The 23,112-nt window shown below is 37.2% G+C and overlaps 1 protein-coding gene across 1 annotated transcript; it reads left to right on the top strand.

Annotated features, from left to right (window-relative positions):
* The first annotated feature begins 3,658 nt into the window (after positions 1-3,658).
* Positions 3,659-5,376, top strand: LOC128742767 (apyrase-like). Its single transcript, XM_053839219.1, has one exon. It carries the CDS (start codon positions 3,700-3,702, stop codon positions 5,356-5,358), a length of 1,659 nt encoding a protein of 552 aa, XP_053695194.1. The 5' UTR covers positions 3,659-3,699; the 3' UTR covers positions 5,359-5,376.
* The last annotated feature ends 17,736 nt before the right edge of the window (positions 5,377-23,112 follow it).

Genomic DNA, 23,112 nt, shown 5'->3' with positions numbered 1-23,112 from the left:
TTGCTGAGAAAGTTGTTACTAATGAGGGTAAGTGCAAGTAAAAGTAAGTTGTAAGATGAAATATTATTCTTTAACATATACATTGCGTAGTAAAGGTCTAGTTAAAAGGTTTTTGAACTATGCATAATTTCCTGTAACGCCATTCTATTTGATTCACAACAATAAAGTTTTCTTGAATAAATTTCATCAATTTTTATTAACCTTCGGTTACTCACGTTGTTGTATTTCGTACATCATATGTAGGTTTTTGAATGCCATATTGTTATATAGTTACAAATCGTATATTACGTATATACTAACGTATATTCTTCAATAAACTTGTTATGAGCAAAATGTCAAAATTATTCAATGCATTAATACTTTAAATTGTTAGGAAAATAGATTAGCATAAACCGACATCACAGAAACGAAGCAAGTAGCATGTGAGGTGTACCGCAATTGACCCCAACTGGAATTTTCTCTCGTTCCTTCATATGGAAAAATGGTGTCTGTATGCAGCAAAACTACCAGCAAATGTAAAATGTTTAAGATGTATCCGTCTGTTGGTAGTCGAGTAATTCGGGGTCAGGGTATTTTTTATAATCAAAGTTCTACAGTTCGTAAACAAGGAAACATAGAGGTATACTATGTTCAGCAAAGTTGTGTATTTTTATTATTTATACAACTTTGTAATACATGAAAAAGTCATACAACAATTACAAAAAGAGCTAAAATAGAAAAACTGATTTTTCAAATTCATATACAATAAATAAGATCTCTTCGTTGAAGAGATAGAAGGTTACTGTCTTCAGCAAAATTTCTTGTAATAATATGCTCTAAAACTTTGCAGAACACATCAATGTGTTATATTGAAACTGAAGGAAAATAATTTTTTTATTTCACTTTTAGGGGGATTAATCAAAATTCAAATTCTACCAGACGATAGAGCTTTCAATTTCAAGAAACTCTTCCAAAGGTTTGATAAACTTAAAACCAAGTTTTCCTAGTCAAAACTCTAGTGCGCACGTTTTTTTTGGTTTTGGGCTATTGTGCGCGCGAGTAACTGTGTTATAAAAGTTGGCGCGAGTGTTCGAGGGTTAATATCTTTTGACTGGTAAAACCAATTCTTATGAAATTTTGCATATATATTCGTAGTGTGAAAACCTCTCGTTTGATATTAAAATAATTGAAATTAGGTTATTTTTCTTGGTTAAAATCATTATAAATTATTGTTAATTTTGGTGTGGTGTATTGAATTACTCGTAACTTTCAAATTAAACATCCAATCAAAAAACCATTCAATAGTGATCTATCCGGCTTTATTACCTGCCAAATGAAATTAATAGCACGTAAATCGGTTGGGCCATCTCTGAGAAACAGGCGATCATTTGAACCTTGTCAAAACTGGTTTTTTAAGCATAACTTTTAAACCACTTGTTTGTTTTCAATAAAAATTGGCGTGAAGTTTAGCAATAGTAAGAGCTTTTATTTGGTACTAAGATCGATGAAATCGGTTATGTGGTTCCGGAGAAAATCGTGTCACGTAATTTTCACATTTTTGCTTATAACTTTTAAACTAAAAGTCAGACCACGAAACCATTTAATGGTGATATACTAGGTAAAAATACCTTTCAAATAAAAGTTATAGCAGACGAATCGGTTCAGCCATCTCCGAGAAATAGGCGATTGAAAATTAAAGCGCACACACATACACACATACACACACACACACACACAGACATTGCTCATTCGTCGAACCTGATCGATTGGTATATGTGACACGGCCCTCCGGGCCTCAGATCGACTTCCTGTTTTTCGACCAATTCCTAAACCTTTGTTATATTGTATAACAAAGGTAAAACTAACGGAACTCAATACAGTATGGTTCCGATTATATCAGCCCTCGATTATATCTTCTCCCGATTGTATCAGCCCCAAAAATGATTTTTTTGTGTGTTCCCTATAAGTTATTTAATGATTCCTTTGAGGTTATATGAACAACCAAGTGCGTGTTACAGGCGTTTTAACCCTTTATGACCAGGCTGCACAGTGAACCAAACAGCGAAATACGTAATCGCGTGAGATTACACCGAAACGCGAGATTTTTCGCATATGACAGGAACCATTATGTGATTAATCCCCTTAAAAGGGAAATACGAAATTTATTTTCTCTCATATTCAAGATACAGGTTTGATGCGTTTAGCAAAGATATAATAAATGTCAATACAAACAACTTTGTCAAAAACATCATAGCTATATCTCTTCATATAAATTAACTATGAAGCGTTATTTGTGGACGAACACTTAAAAACAGTTTTTTGTGTCCCTAACTCATTCTGGTCAATTTTTAAATGTACATAGTGTTCTAGAAAATTATTTGTCTTACTAAAATCCACGGTTTAGTTGAACCTCATTATCATTTCCGAGATATTGAGTATTTTCGGTGAAAAATAGCACTTCTTTGAGCTCAAGTGTGTGTGTTGGTGGCAAATCAAATAACTCACACATAAAAGTAAAACAAAAATCCTGTAAAAGCAAGTATCAACTGTCTGTATCTGATTGTATCCTCAAAAGTTAGTTATTTCGCTGTTAAGATCGACTGAAGTACATATATTGTATTGCGGATTTTCGGCTTTCCAGTCAGTTTTATATTGAAAACGGCTTTTTTATACTGCCTGACGTTTCGTCCTTTGGTTTTGGCCTTTTTCAAAGGTAATATGGTTACGTTTTCTTGTCTAATCGTTGATTGCCAACGGAAGGAAGTTCAAATTTTAATAGCTCAGTTGTGCACTATGGTCAAAAGGTTTAGGTGTGTACATTATTAGGTGTGTATATTATTTTGTCACCAAACCAATGCAATTGGAGCTGTTAAAATTTGAACTTCCTTCCGTTGGCAATCAACGATTAGACAAGAAAACGTAACCATATTACCTTTGAAAAAGGCCAAAACCAAAGGCCGAAACGTCAGGCAGTATAAAAAAGCCGTTTTCAATATAAAACTGACTGGAAAGCCGAAAATCCGCAATACAATGTTAGTTATTTCAAAAAGTGCTTTTCACATACAAATTATTATATCAGTTTTCCAATTATATCAGCCTAAAATTCACGGAGGGGCTGATTTAATCGGAACAATACTGCACTACAAACCACTTGATTATACACAGACCATTGGAGTAAATTTTAGATGAATGCAAAGTACGCCTCAACATAAACAGAGCAGCGGCCAAACTTTCCTCAATTTCACCATCCTCGGGAACTCTATCGAAAGACTCTCTTATCAGTTAATAAATTTTGCCGTACACACTCTATACATTACTTTGTTTCGAGTGCACCAACAGCTGTGATTCTTCCGAGTTCAAATCCGTCCAGTCGCACGAATAATCTAGGTAGGAATGCAATAAATTACTCCATTCGGGTACCGCCCGTTGATAAATGGGCTTTTGAGTAGTTCAGCGATACAATATGACTATGAGGGTTCGATTGATGCTGCCTGCTTTTTACGAAAGAATAGACCAATTCCCAGTCGAGAGCTGTGTACCTGCACTGCCGAATACAAAGTCATCCCGCTCGGTAGTTAATTTCTTATCAACATAAACTCACACCACGCCAAAGGTTTCATTGAGCATACTGCTAAGGGCAGCGGTCCAGTCAGTGGGCAGGCATCATTGCCAGCGGACAGACAGCAGTGCTACCGACGTGACGACTCAGTTCGCTTCGGGATGAGTTTATTCGGTTCGGTTTTGCTCTTCCTGGGAGCTCTCACGGCGTGCGGTGGAGTTTTCGGCGATGGATTCCTGATAGCGCAAAAGGATGGCTCGTTTGCCTTGACGGTGGTTCATCTGAACGATTTCCATGCCCGGTTCGAGGAGCAGAACAGCTTGTCTACCCGATGCAAACCGGACCAGGGAGAGCACTGTGTGGGTGGCTACGCGAGAGTCGTTTCCGCTGTGAAAACACTGACCGAGCAGTATAAGGCACAGAATCCGATCTATTTGAATGCGGGTGATAACTTTCAAGGCTCATCCTGGTACACGCTGCTGGGGTGGAATGTGATCAGTTACTTTCTGAATTTGCTTCCGGCGGACGCGGTAACCCTAGGCAACCACGAGTTTGACCACGGAATTAAAGGCGTTGTGCCGTTTCTGGAAGCGACCAAATCGCCGATTGTTGTTTGCAATATCGATGACAGCGAGGAGCCAAGCTTCCGAGGGAAGTATCGTAAGTCGGTGGTAATCGAGCGGGACGGCCGAAAGATCGGTATTGTTGGCGTTATTCATCACCTAACGCACACACTTAGTATGACGGAGCGTTTGAGGTTTCTGGATGAGGTACAATCGATTAATGAAGAGGTGGCGACGTTAAAAGCGAATGGAGTTGAGATTATAATTGTGCTGTCGCATTGTGGGATTGATATTGATCGGAAAATTGCTGAACAGTGCGACGATGTTGATCTTGTAGTTGGCGGACATTCGCATACGTTTTTGTACAATGGAACGGCAGAGGGTTTGCCAGATTCACCGGTGGACACTTATCCTGTGGTGGTGGATCATGCTAGTGGTCATAAAACATTGATTGTTCAGGCTTCATGTTTCTCGAAGTTTGTTGGTCGTCTTACTGCTTACTTTGACGAAAGTGGAAATATAGTTGATTGGGAAGGAAATCCAATCTATTTGGATGAATCGATTCCACAGGATCCGCAAATCGTTGAAGAGCTGGTACCATGGAGAGAGCAAGTTGACGCTTTGGCCTACCATCAGGTGGGTAGTTCACGTGTGATTCTTTCGAAAACCGAATGTCGCGTTGCAGAGTGCAATATTGGAAGCTTCGTGGCTGATTCTTTCGTCGATTATTACGCGCGTAATCGCAAGCAACCCGATGAGTGGACTTCTGCTGCGATTGGGATCACGAATGACGGTGGCATCAGAACGTCACTGCAGAAGGGGGTTCTAACATACGACGATTTAATTACGGCTGTTCCGTACGAAAACACTATCGACACGTTCGATCTACAGGGACGGTATTTGTGGGACGCACTGGAGTACAGTGCCGGTCGGCATGGTTCTGCGGATTTTCTTCAGATATCGGGACTTCGCGTTGTGTACAATGTTACAAGATCCTTTGGCCGCCGGGTCGTATCGGTCGATGTCCGTTGCCGAGCCTGTCGGGTGCCCAAGTACGAGCCGTTGGATCAGAATAAAATTTATCGACTGGCCGTGGCAGCGTGGATTGGAAACGGCGGCAACGGGTACTCTATGTTTAGCGAACATCGAACCAATGTGGAAATAGGACCGTTTGACATTTTGGCACTGGAGGAATACGTGACCAGAATGTCTCCAATTCTGCAGGGTACCGATGGCAGAATTCGTATTTTAACGTAAATTGGTGTGAAAATTATTTAACCTTTACCAATAAATTAATTGATGTTCAATATTGTACGTAGCACCGGATATTCGCTGCTGTCCTACTGTTTCATAGTGCAAGAGAAAAGCTTTCCCTTCCCTAATAAAGTTAATCTCATCGCCTCCTAGTGACAGGTGTGAATGTTGCTAGTCAGCGTTGCTAGGTAAAAAGAGAACCAGATAAAACGTTCTCTTCTTCGTTACTTTGTATGCCAGTTAGCCAGTGATTCCAGCTAGTGTCCACTGTTGGGGAAATTTACGAACGAACGAATCTATTAAATTTTCATCACTGAAAACAAATTAAAGTTCAATCAACCGGCGACGTCGACGCTGTCCACTGGCGTGCCCAGGCTGCAGTACACTGAGGCACGTGGCTCAACTTCTCTTTGAAATTCATTATAAAACAAAATAATTTTTGTAAGCCAGAAGTCCACAGTTTTTTAATTAAATCTGTCACTTAATTTTCGCAATATGTAAATTAATTAGTTAAAAATAGTTCTAGTTTAGTTCCAAGCCTCAAGCCTTAAGCTCTATTTCAAGTCCAAATTCAATTCAATTCAAATTTCATGCTCAATTTCAACATTGATTTCCAGTCCAATTTCAAGTCTAGTTTTAAATTCAACTTCAAGTCCGATTTCTAATCCAGTTACATTCATGTGTAACTTAAAACCAATTTATATTCAATTTAAGTTTTAAGATCATGTTTAGTTTAGATGGTAGTGAAAAACTCCGAAGAAAAGTTTGAAAATTATGTTCGGTCACATGGAATTTTTTTGAAACATTTTTCTGTTATTTGTCAATTCATAATCTTTTAAAGATAATTTTTTCCCCGGAACATATCTCATGAACCAAACAGCGTAGAGCAAACAGTTCTTATAGAAGTGTAAGTAAATTTCCTTGGCGTGCCCAATTAACAATTCTAAGTTTTATTACGTTCCTCTAGTGGTTTTCATGACCAATTTCTTAAAACCGCTAATAAAACTATTAGCTCCACCAGAACTCCCTGATGACCGCTATAAAACTGCCTTCCAACCAAGTGGCCCACTTTACAGAAGGTTTTTATAACTTCTTTAAGAATTAGATTATAAGCTCAAATAGTCATATCACGCTCTGCTGAACGCAGCAAACAAACCGATTAAGCTGTTTGATAGCCATAATTCCCAGCTTTGTCAATTTGACAATATATCCGTGAGCAGAAAGGTTAAAATTTTACTGGCAGATCATCCTGATCGATTTGGTTTACAGCGACCATAATAGAATATCCCTTGGAATATAGCATATGCGCATTAAATTTTATTGTGCATATTGATATAATAGGTGGATAAAATCAACGCGCTATTGAAATTATGCTATTTTTGAAAACTGGTTGTTTTAACACAACAAACATATTGAATTAGTCGATCGCAGTTTAATACAGTGGACTCTCGGAAAAGTTAACTCTCTGAAAAGTTAAGTGTTCAGTAAAGTTAAGCGAATATCAGCTCCCATGCAACGCTCTAAAAAGTTAATTTTTGCCTCAACTTTTCTGAGAGTTTGAATTTATTGGTTGTCCAAACGTTCGTCCACACACGTGTGTTTTCATTCTACCTTTATATCTCATTTTTCGGTTTATTGTCGCTTTACATACAGAGTCGCATCATAACTGCGATTAAATTAAATTCTTGTACCGGATAGTTGCAACAATAGTTCAATACGGGCACATAGTTACTTCAGGATTATTGATAACATACTGGAAAAGAGCCAACTCAGATTGAATTTTAAATGCAAAAGAAGGAATAGCAAGGAACTAAAAATAAGCGCGAACATTATCAAAACATAGTCGCAGACTACGAAAAAACAAAAGAAAGCTAGTGTAATCGACTATTTTAAACTTACTTAAAGAAACTAAGTATTATTTCATAAAGATCTTGCTACATTTTTCTTTTCATTACAACTTTTAAATACATAAAAATGTGTATCTTATATCCCGAAATGCATTTTTCGCTTAGGTATTTATCATTTTCACTGATTTTTAGGACTACTCGGAAAAGTTAATCTTTCGGAAAAGTTAATCGACCCATTCCCCAAGCGATTAACTTTTTCGAGAGTCTACTGTATTGGAACCTTTGCGCTTAATTGGTTGAAAATGGTTGAAAAATAAGAATTACACTTTTGATACCTCGGAATAGTGAGCCCCTCGTTCGCCAAGGGGCCTAACAGTTTAAAAAAGTTGAAATTTGAGCAAACCTTTTGATCTATATCAGACGATATTTCATAAATTTGCCATGAAACAACTAACAAATAGTCCAGTTCTGCAAAGAAGAAGAACAGGGCTTTCAAATGGAATAAATTTTTTTTGGCTGCCATCTTGGATTTGGTCGCCATATTGGATTTTATCATAAAATCGCCGTTTTCACCATGAGCCCCCAACCGATTTTCATTTTAAGACCACCATCGGAAAGCTGAGAAAAAATGCTATAAGAAACGTTTATCAAGTTAGGTGTGTAATGGCATTAACTAAATAAAACAATTAATTTTCTGTAGCAAGATATTCCATTATATGAGAGTTGTAAGCCTTGATACAGATAATTAGTTGATTCGTTTATTTACTGCCACTACACATGCAATTTGATGAATGTTCCTTATAGCATTTTTTCTCAGTTTTCCGATGGTGGCCTTGAAAAATTGAAATCGGTTAGGGGAATCATGGTGAAAACAGTGATTTTTTGATAAAATCCAACTTGGCGGTCAAATCCAAGTTGGCCGCCAATTTTTTTCCACTTCGTTTATAAATCCTATCTCTCCCCTTTACAAAACCGTGTCATTTGTAGTTTGTTTCATAGCAAATTTTGGAAACATCACAATAATTAATATATGTTAATTGTTATAACTGGTTGTTTTATTCAATTAATGCCATTGCACACCTAATTTTATGAATGTTTCTTGTAGCATTTTCTCTCAGTTTTCCAGTGGTGGTCTTAAAATAAAAATCGGTTGGGGGGCTCATGGTGAAAACGGCGATTTAAAAAAAATCCAATATGGCGACCAAATCCAAGACGGCAGTTAAATTTTTTTTTATTCCATTTGAAAGCCATGTTCTTCTTCTTTACAGAACCGGGCCATTTGTTAGTTGTTTCATGGCAAATTTATGAAATATCACATGATATAGATCCCAAGGTTTGCTCAAAATTCAACTTTTTTTGAAACTGTTAGGCCTCTTGGCGAACGAGGGGTCCACTATTTCGAGGTATCAAAAGTGTAATTCTTATTTTTCAATCATTTTCAACCAATTAAGCGCTAAAGTTTTAATATTTGAGGACCTCGTGTCAGTAGTGGCCCCGTTTCCGCGAGAATTATTCTTCTGTGACAGGAAAGGCGGTTGGTAATAACTTTCTTTCTGCGCGCTTTGATGAATTTTTGTTTGTGAGCGTAAACGAAATACACTAGAATATGGCAATATGGCCTCGCATAAAAATTTGATTCTGGTGTTGAACTCTAATATTCTTGATAATAGCAGGAATCAACCTGTTTGGTCAGGGTATAACACTTAAGAGAACACTTAACAACCTAACAGATTTATGGCGGATTGACAAACTACCGTAATAAGATTTTGTAATTTTAATTGGTGCGCCATATTGTATGGATACGGCACACTCATGGTATGTTTATAAAAGACTTGGTACAGCCAACTAGTTTTATCGTGGTAATATGAGCAAATATCATAAATTTACTTTATTAACAGCTTTATTATCTGAAATTGAATAAAAAAGGAAACTTTCCAATTAAATTCTGCTATGTATGTATATTCCTTTTAACCCAATGCCCTTCTGGCATACAAAAAAATGTATGTATATTTATTCACGACATAAATTGCGAATAAATATACATAGTAGAGTTTAATTGGAAAGTTTCTTTTTAATTTAATTTCAAGTTTCGTATTTCACTAAGAGGCTCCAAAAATTTCAGTTTTATTATGGTTTTATAGCTAGTTATAAGGGTGTTTTGACTCGTATCTTCTTGGTATTGTAGAATACCATAATAAAAGCAGAAGTTATGATCAATTCCGCAGTAAAACCTTTATAAACTTCAAGTAAAACCAAGTGGCATTAGAATTGCAAATGGGATAGAAAAAGAGGAAAAACGCGCGCGCGAGAGAGGAGAAAAACGTGAAAGAAACAAAGAAAAACTAAAGAAAACTAAAGAAAGAGAAAAAAGGGCAAAAGAAGTAAGCTGTAGAAAAAAGGAAAACGAGGTAAACAAGGAGAGACAGGGTAAGGAGTAAAAACAGGAAAAAAGAGAAAAAGCGGGTTAGAAAAGGAGGAACAGAAAAGAAGATAATATCGGCTTTTGCTGAGTTGAGAATAAAGAACAAAAAAGGTGGAAATGGAGTTAAAAAATAAAAACGGAACACAAACGGGATGAAACGAAAAACTGAATGGGATAGAAAAAGTACAAGGGTCCATGTCTAGTCGTCGTAGGACTACGAATGTAGAGCAATTCGTCTCCCAATGCTAAAGCCAGTGATTTTTGTACGAATTTCATATATAGATGCCCAAGTTGCGCATTAAAGGATTGTGTTCTTACATGTGAGAAATTCATAATTTCAACTCTTCAGATTTCAGATAGGTTATTGGTGTGTGGATTAATGGTGGGAATACTGTTTACCGGACAAACGCTACTGGTAGGATATGTAATCAAGATAGACTTTTATGTTTATGATGATGTTATGTGTCGCTAGCTAGCTGCTTGCCGATGTGTCGCCAACGAAAACCGCTGACCGAACGACGATGCGCACCGTAAGGCAAGCAATGTTTCAAATATAACCTTTAAAATGATGCCACGGATGCGACTCGAAAACTACCTGCCCAAAACAAAAAAAAAACAGAAAACGAAATTGGAAAAGAGAAAAAAGGGGCCTGAAAATGGCAAAAACACGAAATACGGAACAGAAAAGAGAAAAACAAGAAAATCCGGAAAAGGGTAAAAACGCGATAAAAAAAAGAAGAGAAGCACAACGGGTAGCAAAACGTAAAAGTGAGAGCAAATAGGAGAGAAAATGCGACAAATAAAGGACAGAAATAGGATAAATGAAACAAGAAAGGTAAAATGAAACGGAAAATAAAGAGAATCCAAAAGAATAGATGTGTGAAAGAGTAAAAGAAAACCGAAACAGTAACGAAAAACTGAAAAGGAAACGAGAAAAACGGAAAAAGAGGGATATGTAAGGTGAAAATTGGGACAAAATTCCCATTTTGAGGTTAGAAAAATGAGAGTTAGAAAAAAAACGAAAAAAAGAGAAAAGAAGGGAAAAGAGATAGAAATAAAAACAAAAAATGATCAAAAAACCAGGAATGAGAATAAAAAAAAACATGGGACAGAAAACGAAGAAAAGCACAGACACAGAACACACGGGATAGAAAAAAGAAAAGGAGGTAAGGAAAAATAGTACCGTAGTACTGCAAAGAAGGGGAAACGGAACGAAAAGAGGAAAAACAGGTCTGAAAATGGTAAAAAACACGGAATGCGGAACAGAAAAGAGAAAAACAAGAAGAAAACCAAGACTAAAAAGGGTGGAACCGAGACAAGTAAAGAGGAGAAAGTGGAAATAGCTGGCTGTAAAATGGAAAATCAAGAGCGTAAAGGAGGGAAAACGAAACAAATAGAGAGAAGACAAACAAGGGACAGAAAAAAACACAAAGAAATGAGAAAACGAGACAAGAAAGATAAAATGGAACAAAACACAAGAAATCTTAAGAGAAAACCGAAACTGAAACGAAAAAACGGAAGAGAAACAAAGAAAATGGAAAAAGGGTATAAAAGGCGAAAGTTGGGAACAAATGGGATTGGAGAATGGGTTCTAAAAGAAAAATGTTAACTAATGGTCGCAGTGGTTCAGGCTCCCATAAAAAAAAGAAAAATATTAAAACTGAAAAAACGGACCAAACCAAAAGTACAACTGTAGAGAAAAGGCGGGACGACGGGAGATAAAGAAGGAAATCTGAGAGCAAAGCGAAAAAAGGTAGCCAAAACAGAATATACATGACAGAAAAGAAGTAAAAAGAAGGAAAAACAAAGTAGACAAAGACGAAAAGCGAGAAGAAGGAGAGTTAGAAAAAAGCGAAAACTGGAAATGAAAAGAAGTAAAAGGGAAGAGAAAAGACGGAAAACGCGAAAGAAATTTACAAAAATAAGTGAAAAACAGGAAAGAAAATAAGAAAAAATGGAACAGGAAACGAAGAAAAACTGAACAATGACACAGTAAACATGGAATAGAAAAATGAAAAAAGAAGGAAAAAAAGGAAAAACAGAACGAAAAGTAGAAAAACGGGACTGGAAAAGAGAAAAAATAGAACAGAAAAGAGGTAAAACGTTTGGGAGAGTAAAACGAAATACACTGAAGCCGCTTTTCACGGGTTTTTTTACGCGACTATTTTTACGCGAATTTCGAAAATTACGCGGTTTTTTACGCGAATTTCGGAATTTACGCGGTTTTTTACGCGAATTTCGGAATTCACGGGGTTTTTACGCGAATTTCGGAATTTACGCGATTTTCGGAATTTACGCGGATGTGCTCAAAACGTCTATTTTTTCGCGTAATGTTGAAATCCACGAAGTTTTTTTTACGCGAAATTTTGGTTTTTTACGCGAATTTTGGAATTTACGCGGTTTTTTTACGCGAATTTTGGAATTTACGTGGTTTTTTACGCGAATTTCGGAATTTACGCGGTTTTTTTACGCGAATTTCGGAATTTACGCGGTTTCTATTTACGCAGGACGTATCCTTCGCGTAAAAAGCGACTTGAGTGTATGTCAATCTTAATTTTTAATGAAAAATCATGTCTAATTTCAAGTCAGTTGTAATTCCAATTTTAAGTTAGATTTAGACACTCAAGTCGCTTTTTACGCGGTTTTTTATGCATTTTGTTTTTTATGCGGATTACGGAACGTATCCTTCGCGTAAAAAGCGACTTACGTGTATTTTGATTTCAGGTCCAATTTCTAGGAAAACTTGAGTTCCAATTTCAGGTCAAATTGGTAAATGTATAAACTTAAATCTAATTAACGCCCAATTTTAATTCCGGCTTCGATCATTATTTAAAATCCAATTTAAAGTCTTATTTATTTCCAATTTCAAGTCAATTTTCAAATCTAATTTTAATTCAAAACTTCATGTAGTTTTTGAGGTCCGATTTCCTGTTTGATTCCAAATGAAACTTCCAGTCCAAATTACTCCAAATTTAAGTCCAATTTACAGTGTAATTTGAAGTAAAGTTTCATGTCCAAATTATTCCAAATTCAGGTCTAATTTAATGTCCTATGTCAAGACCGATTTCAAGTCTAATCTAACTTCTAGTCCAATTTCAATTTTGATTTTAAATCCAATTGCACCCGAATATCCGGCGTTTTCAACCTAATCGACCGCTATTTTTGTAATAAGTAATAGCGAGTTCTCCATCTTACGATTACTCGCTATTTTTCCTAGGTCAAAACATTCTTCTGAAAGGCCGAGTGCCCCACCTTTCGTTTATGTCTGGACACGCCAGTGACGGTACCTGTTTTGGTTTCTGTCGGTAGACCTTTTGTTACCTTGCAGCGGATCATCGAACCTTTGGCTTGTGTTGCAAATTAAATGATTTGGCTACGGAAGTCGCCGCCACCGGGCACGGGCGACGGCGTCGCCGGCTGATGAACTGAACTAATGCTTAGTTACTGTTTCCCTGCCGAAGCTTGGTGTGACGACAAAATTTGCTCGGATGCGTACGCCCCGTTCTGTGGGGTTTGCCTGCAAATTCGGACGCGGTTCAGTGGGTGAGGATGATAGGACATATTGAGCGTTTGGTTGCATATTTTCCCGGAACGATGAAGCCGTTACTTGCCGGCACTACCTTCGCTTCGCTGTGGTGGTATCCGGTGGCTTTACTTTCAAGGTCGCGCACGTCTCTTTTAGCCTAGTCACACCACACCAGGTAATATAATTAACGTTGTATTTAATTACCATTGAGCGAACAATGTGGAAATACTTTGGCGGGGGAAATATAAGTTAATTTAGGCATAGGGCTTGCCGAGCAAGGATTAGGGTAGATATTTGAACAAGTTTAGATTGAGCCTATTTTCATGTTTAGACAATTGCAAAGAGAATGTAGTTCCATCACGACAAAGGATTAATTTTTATTAATTAGGACTACCTGCTATGCTACCACGAATTCTTTTTGATGAACAAAATTGTAACCGTCAGCGTAATCCAAATGGAATGCAATTCTGGAACTCCTCGGCTTATTTTGTACAATAATTTTGAAAAATCCCCTCCGTTTTATATTATGATAAACGGCCTTTGGAACTTAAAAGTCAATTCTATCGCATTTCTTTTGAAATATCAAGAATAAAGTAGGATGGAACAATTTTGCTACACTATCCACTTCAGTTATTTTGGTGCCATATATTTTGCCTAACATTTCAATCCAATTATGCCAAATCATCCCCAAGCTCAACCCGTTGACAACCTGTCAACCAATCAGAAACCAAATATTCTAAACTTAATGGTATCCCTTTATCTTTTCTAGTTTATTTCAAAACATTCCGTTTGACAATACTGTAGAAAAGTTTACATGTTTTCTTCCCAATCGTCGCATCACCTCGGGGATTTCACCCAGAGCGCGCGCTTTTAATCTGAGATGAAAATAAAACAAAAATCATTGTAAAAATCTCTTGTCTAGCTCTCGGTAAGAGCGACCCCCGTTAGCGATAAGAGACCGGATACCTATATCAAAGCATATGATTTTTACGTTTCTAGTAAATGACGAAAGAAGTTGGTAGATGTAAATTGGTACTCTGGTCGAATCGCAGTCATCTTGGATATAAACAATGAGAACTCGTGAGTGAGACTGCCGTGCTCTAGGCTCCATCACTCAATTTAGGAGAACTCAGAAAGGGGTAAAAAAGTTGTGCTTTCTCTTTTATGAAGTCTCTATCAGCCACTCTTCGGAGTGTTTCTCAACACACAACGCAAGGTGCCATTGGCCTACTGTTTGCTACCAACAGACAGAACCGACTCTAGCAAATCCTGCCTGTACGATATAGGTATTAGTAGACCAGTATTAAATAAATAAGTAGTAAAAATTTGGTATCTCACAAAAATGTATCAGCTTGCCATTTTGTAGGATTATTTTACTGTGAACATTTAATAAAATAGAATATAACAATTTCAAATAAACTATAATTAAAACTATAATGATTTTTTTTTTCAAAATTTCGCTCACCGCAACAATAAGTCGCCCCACGCAGTTGTACGTTCGGTATGACGAAAGCGCCGACCCTGCCAAGAGTTTTCTTTCATCCCATGGTATGGTAAAATGTTGGTATTAGATTTGTATCATCAGTAGCATCCTTGATGGAAGTGCCTTGTACTTGCAAGTAACACAAAAAGCCAAGCGCTTCCATCTTATATCAATACCTGAATTTAAATGTGCCATTATTGTTAATTTTGTTTCATATACCAATCAAAGGTTTGCTCATTCGATTTAATGAGAAATGAAATCTAAGCGTATAGGGTACTATATCTTTATATATTTGCGTGGGTAAGAGGAAACGCCTATCAACTTCAGGACTTTATCCTTCAAGAAATTGGTTTTAATGTTCCTGGTTTTTGCTGTTAGGCATTATAAGTTAATTAGCAATGTGTGATTCTCTACGTTTTCATAAAAATCGCCAAGAATTTGAAATTGTTTCGTAATGGTCAATGTTCTTGGCTTAATTTTGTTCTAATCATTCATGAAGCAAATTATTATTCTTAGTTTTCGTTCATGGTGCTGAAATATTCAGGTTCTGAGTATTTTATTGCAAGGGATCAGCATTGCTTGCTTTCGTGCCTCGCTCGTAGTAGTTTGTATAGTAATTCACAATAATATTTGACTCAAGCGATGAACCGAATTTAGAGGGACTCCTAAGTCCAGTGGTACTTGTGCAGATGTAGTGATACCCGTGGTCTCTAGCAACAACAAGTATCGGATCAATATTTCTTTCTTTTTAGGAGTTGATGTGCATATCCGATCATCTGAAAGTGTTTTACCATTGAACTATGATTCAGGTGTTTTTCCGTAGAAATTGATCAGGGAACTTTAATAGATGCTTTTGAACAAATAGTATAAATAATACTTTTGAAAAGCGATTCTTAACCAATAACATATTCTATCGCTTTTTTTGTGAAGCGCATTTTTCAATATTCTCGTACAGCTTTGTGCCGAATGGTCCTAGAATTTCATGAAATTTTGTATACAGAGAGACATATAGTTTATGTACAAACGTGTAATCGACCTTTACGGATTTGAACCAAATTTTGCCATATTGTTCGTTTTCGGTCTGAAAGTAAAAATCCAAAATTTGGTTCGGATCGAACATTCCCTCGATTAATGGGAGCGTCTCCATTTTTAAGGAAAATACCCGATTTGGTCAAAACCTCTTTTTTTCTTTTGCTTATATCTCCGGATATATTAAGTTCCGGTTATAATCTCAGATTATAGCTTGGTTCGACTGATGAACCTTCCAGAATTGGATAAAAGGTAGGAGTCAAAACGACTACTTGTTAAGCATAGCTACTAATATCCCCCCCTCCTCGTCTTTCCGTTCCTCCCCCCCCTCCTTAACAAAAAAATTCATTTCTTTACCCTACCGTCCCTTTATCAATTATAGAACCATTGTTTCAAAAAATATTAATATTATCTATAATATTGCAGAAGAAAGTATAGTTTTATCATTTGTATTTACGGCGCTATGGGGCTGTTATCCCGTTGATAGTAAAAAGAGCGCCCATTTAGCTACCAACGAGGTTGGAGGCGTGTAGTGTCATAAATACAAATGATAAAACTATACTTCTACAATATTATAGATAATAATTAACTCTACGATTGTCTTCAACATCACTTTTTCGAATTCTGTTTCGCTGGGGCGCTGTAGTCAAAAAACATCTACTGAGCAAAAAACTGAAAATGAAGCCTGGTTGTAACAGCGGATTGCTGCTATCCAGCTTTCCATGAGCGATAATGGCGGCTATTGAGCACAAGGGAGCACAATCTTTTGACATTCATTGCAGGAGCGTCGAGTTCGCCCTGACGGAGTTACTATGGAAACATCCATGATTGTTTGTTGCTCGATTGTAAAAATGTAAACATTGTTTAATTTAAAAGGTTATAGCAGGCGTTGGATTCAACTGACACTATAATTTGTGTGCAGCTGAACACGTATGAGTTAATAACAGTTGTTAAACTGGTCGGGCAGACAATAGTAAGCATTGAATTTTAGTGTGCGTAGTCTACGAAACTGGTGGTCATTTGTAATTAATAAACATGGATGATCATGAGTCCAACAGAAATAAAAAGTGTGCATATTATGCCTGTCAAACAACAGAAAAGTGAGACCAATTTCGAATGCAGTGAAGAAAGTGATACGTGAATATTATTTGGAAGATATCGACCGCCGAAGCTGGTATTACTTATCAGCTATATGTACACCATTTCGTGTACATTGCAATCCTGACAGTGGAAAACCAGAATTGCTAAACTTGCATAAGTACAAATATGATAAAATGCTGCTGACGAGATTTTCCAATACATGCATTTGCGAAGTTTGCAAGGCCGCGAAATCGGTAATTGGGAAGAATATTCCTGACTTTCTTCCTATGAAAGTTCGTCCCGATCGTCCCATGAAAAATATAGCAGTAGTGGATAATGTAATCCGTATGTGTAATATTTGCCTGACGGAAATCAGGCGAGAGAAAAAACCTGTATGTAACATTTCTCAGTGAACAGAAAACTTGTCGAATATCTTAAAAGCGGAAAATTTGCTATCCAAAGCTTCTGAAGCCGCGGTTTCTAGTTTTCTTGTGGAAAAAACGAAAAGCTATGGTAAATTTTAGAATTGGCAATTTTATTGGTAACTTAACTAGTAAAATTAAACTTCGTACTCTTAGGTGGAACAGAGATCCGTCTTTCAAATCGTCGTGGAAAACCATCGCTTTACAAAAAAAAAAAAAATTCTAGTTCGGATTTAAACAATCAAGCAATAATACGATCGAAAGATCTATTCAAAATTAAAACGGATAATTCTTTAAGCGTGCGAAAAACATTGGGTAAGTGGTGTCTTACATCATTGTTGAATTGAATCAATTGATATTCTTGCCTAATTAATCTGCAGGCATTATGAAAAGTCTCAAGCGGTCCGGTGTAAAATTCGAAATTGGAATGAAAGAAGAGCGTTATTGAACTTAGAAAAGTTCCCGGAGGTAATAAAAATTCAACGACTCGCGTGTAACCATTTGAATCATTTTTGGCCATTTTCAGCTTTAAATCTACTGCTGAATCAGTATGGTAAATAAGCCTGTTGGTTATTGCAACAATGTACCACATCTCATCGACAGGATTCGCAACAGCAGACAAGATAACGACGCAGCTGATCAGTACCTCAAGCTTGGTATTGATGGTGGAGGAGGATAGTTTAAAATTGCCCTATCCGTCGTGTCCCAAAATCCTAATCCTACTCAGGACCCTGCATCATTTAAAAAAGGTGGTGTAAAGCGGCTGCACATCATAGCATTAGTTCCACAGCTTCCGGAAAAATACTAATTTATTTCGTTAATCTGGACCTATTTGCTAAACCTTGATAAGTTGGAATCCACTGTTGCTGGCGATTTAAAAATTATTAACATAATTGTGGGTGTAATGGCATCCGTGTAATCTCATCCGTGTCCGTACTGTAAAACAACTAAGAAGGAGCTTGCCTTGAAATGTGGAATACCAACAACAATTGGTAGTATTAAAGATTATTGTATTAACCGTTATGTGTGCGACAAAAAAAAACACCTTTAGCAGGGCGACAAGGGTACCCGGGTACCCAAAATTGATATTGCCATAACATCAACAATTTTAAACCGATTTTGATGAAATAAGTGTAATCTGATTCGTTAATTTATCTAGTTTTGAATTATTTGGCCATTTGGCCATTAAAAGATATACGGGGCTCAAAATTCCGGAATTCCGACAGAGTGTCCGCTGTGAGGTAGAGAACTGATTGTATTGCTCGAAAATCAGTCACGCGGATATAAAACGTCTAAAAATTCATACAATGAACTATTTCATATAACGAGATGAATCAGGTTGGCCATTCCGGAGTAGGTTCCTGTGGGGTCATGGGTGGCCAGTCTAGGATTGGAGGTAAAACCTAGCAATATGGGTATCAAAGTTCTTGGAATTAGTTCGGTAGGTGATATTTTTTACATTTCGATGTATTTTGATTGGTTATTTCGAAAATGGTTTCTACGGGATCCCAGATGATACCGCAGGATTCAAGATAATGCTTAGCATTATCAGAACAGTTCAAAACGTAGAACCATCCGTTATACATTTGGAACCAGTTCCAAAATTATTAATCAGTACTAAACTGGCCATATCAGTTCAAAACATCTAAAAGATCCGCTAAACCAATCCTAATATTGGATTAGGCACCCAACTGGTCATCTGTAATCCTACAGGAACCCAATTCTGGAATGGCCAATGCGATCTAAAGTAACCAATTTATATAATAAGATGAAAAAAGGGTCCACAATGTCAAGTTCAAAGCTAATAGCTTTGCTGAAAGCTGATATTCTTTCAAAACAAGCGGCTTCCCACGTTTTACCGGACGTTGCTCCGGAATTACCGATTCCCGGGAACTGCATGTCATTTGATGGCCAAATGCTTTGTCTAATCAAAACTAGATAAATGTACGAATCAAATACCACTGGTTTCATCCAAATCGGTTCAAGATAGCCAAAGTTATAAACATAGCAAATCATGGGTACCCGGGTACCCTTGTCGCCCTCCTACGTAATAAAAAAATTCATGTGCCTCTCATTGCTAATCCCCTTTATGGATATGCACCAAAAACCCTCAATTACTTAAGATCAACGAGTTTTACGATGTCGCTAAATTTCAATGACGTATGTTTTAGATTGAATGAGTTATAACAATTTTAAAACTGAAAAGGTACCCGGGTACCCTGTTGCACACATAACGGTTAAGGAAAAACAAAATCCAGATTGGGCAGATTTGTGGGCTCAAAAGGCACATGTTCGTCACCAACAACGAACTTATGGTGTTACCGGATGAGCTTGCCGTAGTCTATTCGGCGCTGTCAATTTACTGGCAGACAATAAAGACTTGCTGAACTACTTTATTGTAAGTATATGTTTTATGCATTGTCTTATAACTAACATACAATTTAAACTTCGAAGGTCCTGAAGCACTTTCAGAATGTTTATACCAAATGTTTTTCGTTTGATCTTGCTTCTGGTTTTGAAGACGGTTTGAACAAGTTGGAACAAGTTCCATAAAGTAAAATTTCACGTGAAAGAGTTCTGTGACAAAACAGGTAGAGGCTTAGGCTGGCCCAACGAGCAAGCTTCAGAATCGGTACACAGCGATTTTGCATCGACCTGGGATCGGTATAAAACTGTACATACTTCTAAAGCTTATAAATCACAGCTGTTGCGCGCAGTTGTCGACTACAACAGTGGTCATTTGTAGGAATAAATAAAACTTGAACTTGAAATATAATTGAAATGTGTTTAGTTAACTGAAGAAGTGGAGCTACTCCTTATTTAATTTTTTTTATTCTTCGACAAATTAACCGGAGTTGGCAGATTTGACAGTATAGTTTTTTTAGGATAAAGTCATATCCTTTGGTTTGGCATCCATTAATCTGCTTTTAGAATTTTTGTGATTCTGGTCCCCGAAACATGCCCATATTTGACCAACATAGCCCAAGGTAATTGATTTAGTAGCTTTTGAATTCTAGTGTGGTTTGAGGTGTTGCATGATGTGTTTTGGATCAAGTCGAAAACTAGGCATTTCCTCCAGGGTTATACTTAATGCGGAGCATTTCTGGCTGGCCCCATTCAGCTCCAAAGAGCCCCAAAATGTTAGTCAATGGCCATTTGTTACAAAATATCAATACCTGCAACGCTTTTCGTTCGTTTTGGAAGTGTGATTGAAGATGTTCATTTAATATATAAAGAGCAATCTGCGCTTCAAAACTTTAAAAGGGCACAACTCAAAAATGTGTCTATCGATTTTTTTAATGATGGTCTTTTGAACACCGATTGAAACTCACAATATTGTGAAAAGTTGGTTGTCACAGTAAGAAGTTTTACAATGCTTGTAAATAGACAGCACGAGTTACTAAATTTTAAAATCGTGATGTCCCGACCATAACAGTAGCCCGACGCTTACGACATTACCCTGCTAGTTTTAAAAATAATTGAGAAAGAAATAAATTTAAAATGACGGAAATATTAAACATTTCTTGAAAACCGTGATTAATTTTCTCCCGGATTACGGTACTTGACATTCGGCCCGTTGGGACTTCTTTTGGGTTTCGGTTGTCGAGTGATTTCTATACATTTATACTATATGTGTACATTGCTTACGAACAAAAAGCTTATTAAATAGTTTACATTTGCTATTAAAATTAATTCAGTGGTTAAGAACTTATAAATTGTTAAAAACACAAATAATGATTTTTGAGACCACTAACTCAGCACGGGGCACACCCCAAATATCAAATCGAAAGTACTGATTAAAACTTTTTATCATAAAAGAAGTATACGCAAGGTTTAAGGGGACATAAACGACTAAAAATTTTGAAAAAATCATTATTTTTTTATTTCAGATTTTGATTCTGCAGTCTTTTTCGCTTATTCTGATACCAATTTTGAAATGATCCGACCACGGGAAGTGGCCGAAAAACAATCATACACATAAGCATTCCAGTGCGGCGTGGAACAACTTCAGCGGAATAAAACGCCGCTCCTAGAAAACCACGATATTCAAACTTTATGTAGGGTACGTTGCTGCTTTGTCGTAATTGACTAGTCCCGTCCTATCCAACACAAAAAATATCAGCATTTTTATAACACACAATGCAAAACTAGTTATTTCCTAATATTTTAGTTTGTTGTCTATCATACGCGATCAATCAAAGTGAGCTGAGATCTATTTAAATGCTTTTTATCATTAAAGAAGTCCTAGCAGCCAAATTTCATACGTTTTTTCGTGCGACGAAAAAGAAAATGTTGACTAATCGTTTTAATTTCCGTCATTCATAAATGAAAATTTTGATGGACGGATTTTAAAACGGTGCGACGAATTTAAGAAATAAAGTCAGTTGCGTAGTTTCAATAATATGCTTTAATAATCGCTTTTCAGTGATTTCAAAGTTCACGGATCGGAAGGCAAGTGTGTTTTAGTCAAATCAGCACAAGAACTAGTAGTTTTCATTAAATCCATCCAATAAATGATGAAAATTAGAATGGCTTTACTTACTACGACGGATATTAGAAATAAACCCTGCCTTTTTCTCGGAAACCACACAACTTATTTTAACAAACTTTTTTTTATTTTGTTGGTAGTAGCTTGGCAAAGGCTTTTATAACTTTTGAGTGTCGTAAATAAAATACAGTTTGAGAAAAACGAAAAAGAAGAAGAAGAGATGGCTGAAAAAATAAAATTTTATCTTCTTTTTCTTTTTTCTCTGGCTGTGTTTCGTTTACAAACCTCAAAAGTTATAAAAGTCTTTGCCAAGCTACTACCAACAAAACAAAAAAAAGTTTGTTGCAATACGTTGTGTAGTTTCTGAGAAAAAGGTACATAAAGTTTGAAAATCGTGGTTTTCCAGGAGCGGTGTTTTATTCCGCCAAAGTTGTTCCACGCTACACTGGAATGCTTATGTGTATGCTCGTTTTTCAGCTACTTCCCGTGGTCGAATCATTACAAATTTAGTACCAAAATAAGCGGAAAAGACTGCAGAATCAAAATCTGAAATAAAAAAATAATGATTTTTTCAAAATTTTTAGTCGTTTCTGTCGCCTTAAACTAATTTGTTGCTGGTTGGTTGTAATGTTACAAACAGCCGTTTAAATCTTTCAAAAATGGTAAACTGCTTCCATTCACTAGCACAACTTCACTAAGGCATCAGATTTATCTTTTTTTTTCTCTCGCTTCTCCTCACCCGATGGGCACACAGTTTCTCATTCTCTGAGTGGCCGGTCGGTGGTGCGCAGCATGCATGCAGGCTGCTCCACCGGACCACCACCGCCACCGCCACCGCGTCCGGGCAGCACCAGCTGTGTGTGGAGCCTGTGGAGCTCCAACTGAAGTAAGCTCACGGTAGCACACCGATCCGGCCACCAGTTAGTCATAGACCACGATCAGTGACAGGTGTAAAATTTGATTGTCCTCGAAGTCTGCGTTTGTTAGTGTTCCTTCTCCTCCGGTAGGTTATCATTATTCCTTTCGCGGACCACTGCTGTGGTCTCGGTTTGGTTTGGTAAACGTGCGCCAAGTGGCCGGCGACGACAACGACGGCGAGGCTGCAGCTTAGAGCGAAACTCGAAACCAGTTCAGCTGTTTGCGCGGCGGCAGTTTCACTTCCCCAAATCGGTTGGTTGGGTGGCTTTCCATACGAACGAACGAACGGTGGGCCATGTGTGAAGAGTTGTCCGAACTCCGTGTTGTACGGCCAGCACGCGTCTTCGAGCAGCGGAGCGGCGATTGTTGTTGCATTCCAATTTGACTGCGTCGAGGCGGATTTGTTTTTTTGTGTTTTTTTTCAACCGCATGTCACCACGCCGTAGTTGAATTTTGTGTAAGGGAGAAACCCGAATATTTCCAAAAGTTTGCCGCATATCGAGGAAGTGAAAGAATCGCAAACTCGTAACACCGGTGTGTT

The sequence above is a fragment of the Sabethes cyaneus genome, chromosome 3 (genome assembly GCF_943734655.1).
Source record: "Sabethes cyaneus chromosome 3, idSabCyanKW18_F2, whole genome shotgun sequence".
Lineage (NCBI taxonomy): Eukaryota > Metazoa > Arthropoda > Insecta > Diptera > Culicidae > Sabethes > Sabethes cyaneus.
Note: the sequence above shows the minus strand (reverse complement) of the source record. Positions and strands in the feature narration are given on the sequence as shown.

Coding starts and splice junctions, on each gene's coding strand:
- LOC128742767 (XM_053839219.1), top strand. CDS start 3,700: ATGAGTTTATTCGGTTCGGTTTTGCTCTTCCTGGGAGCTCTCACGGCG.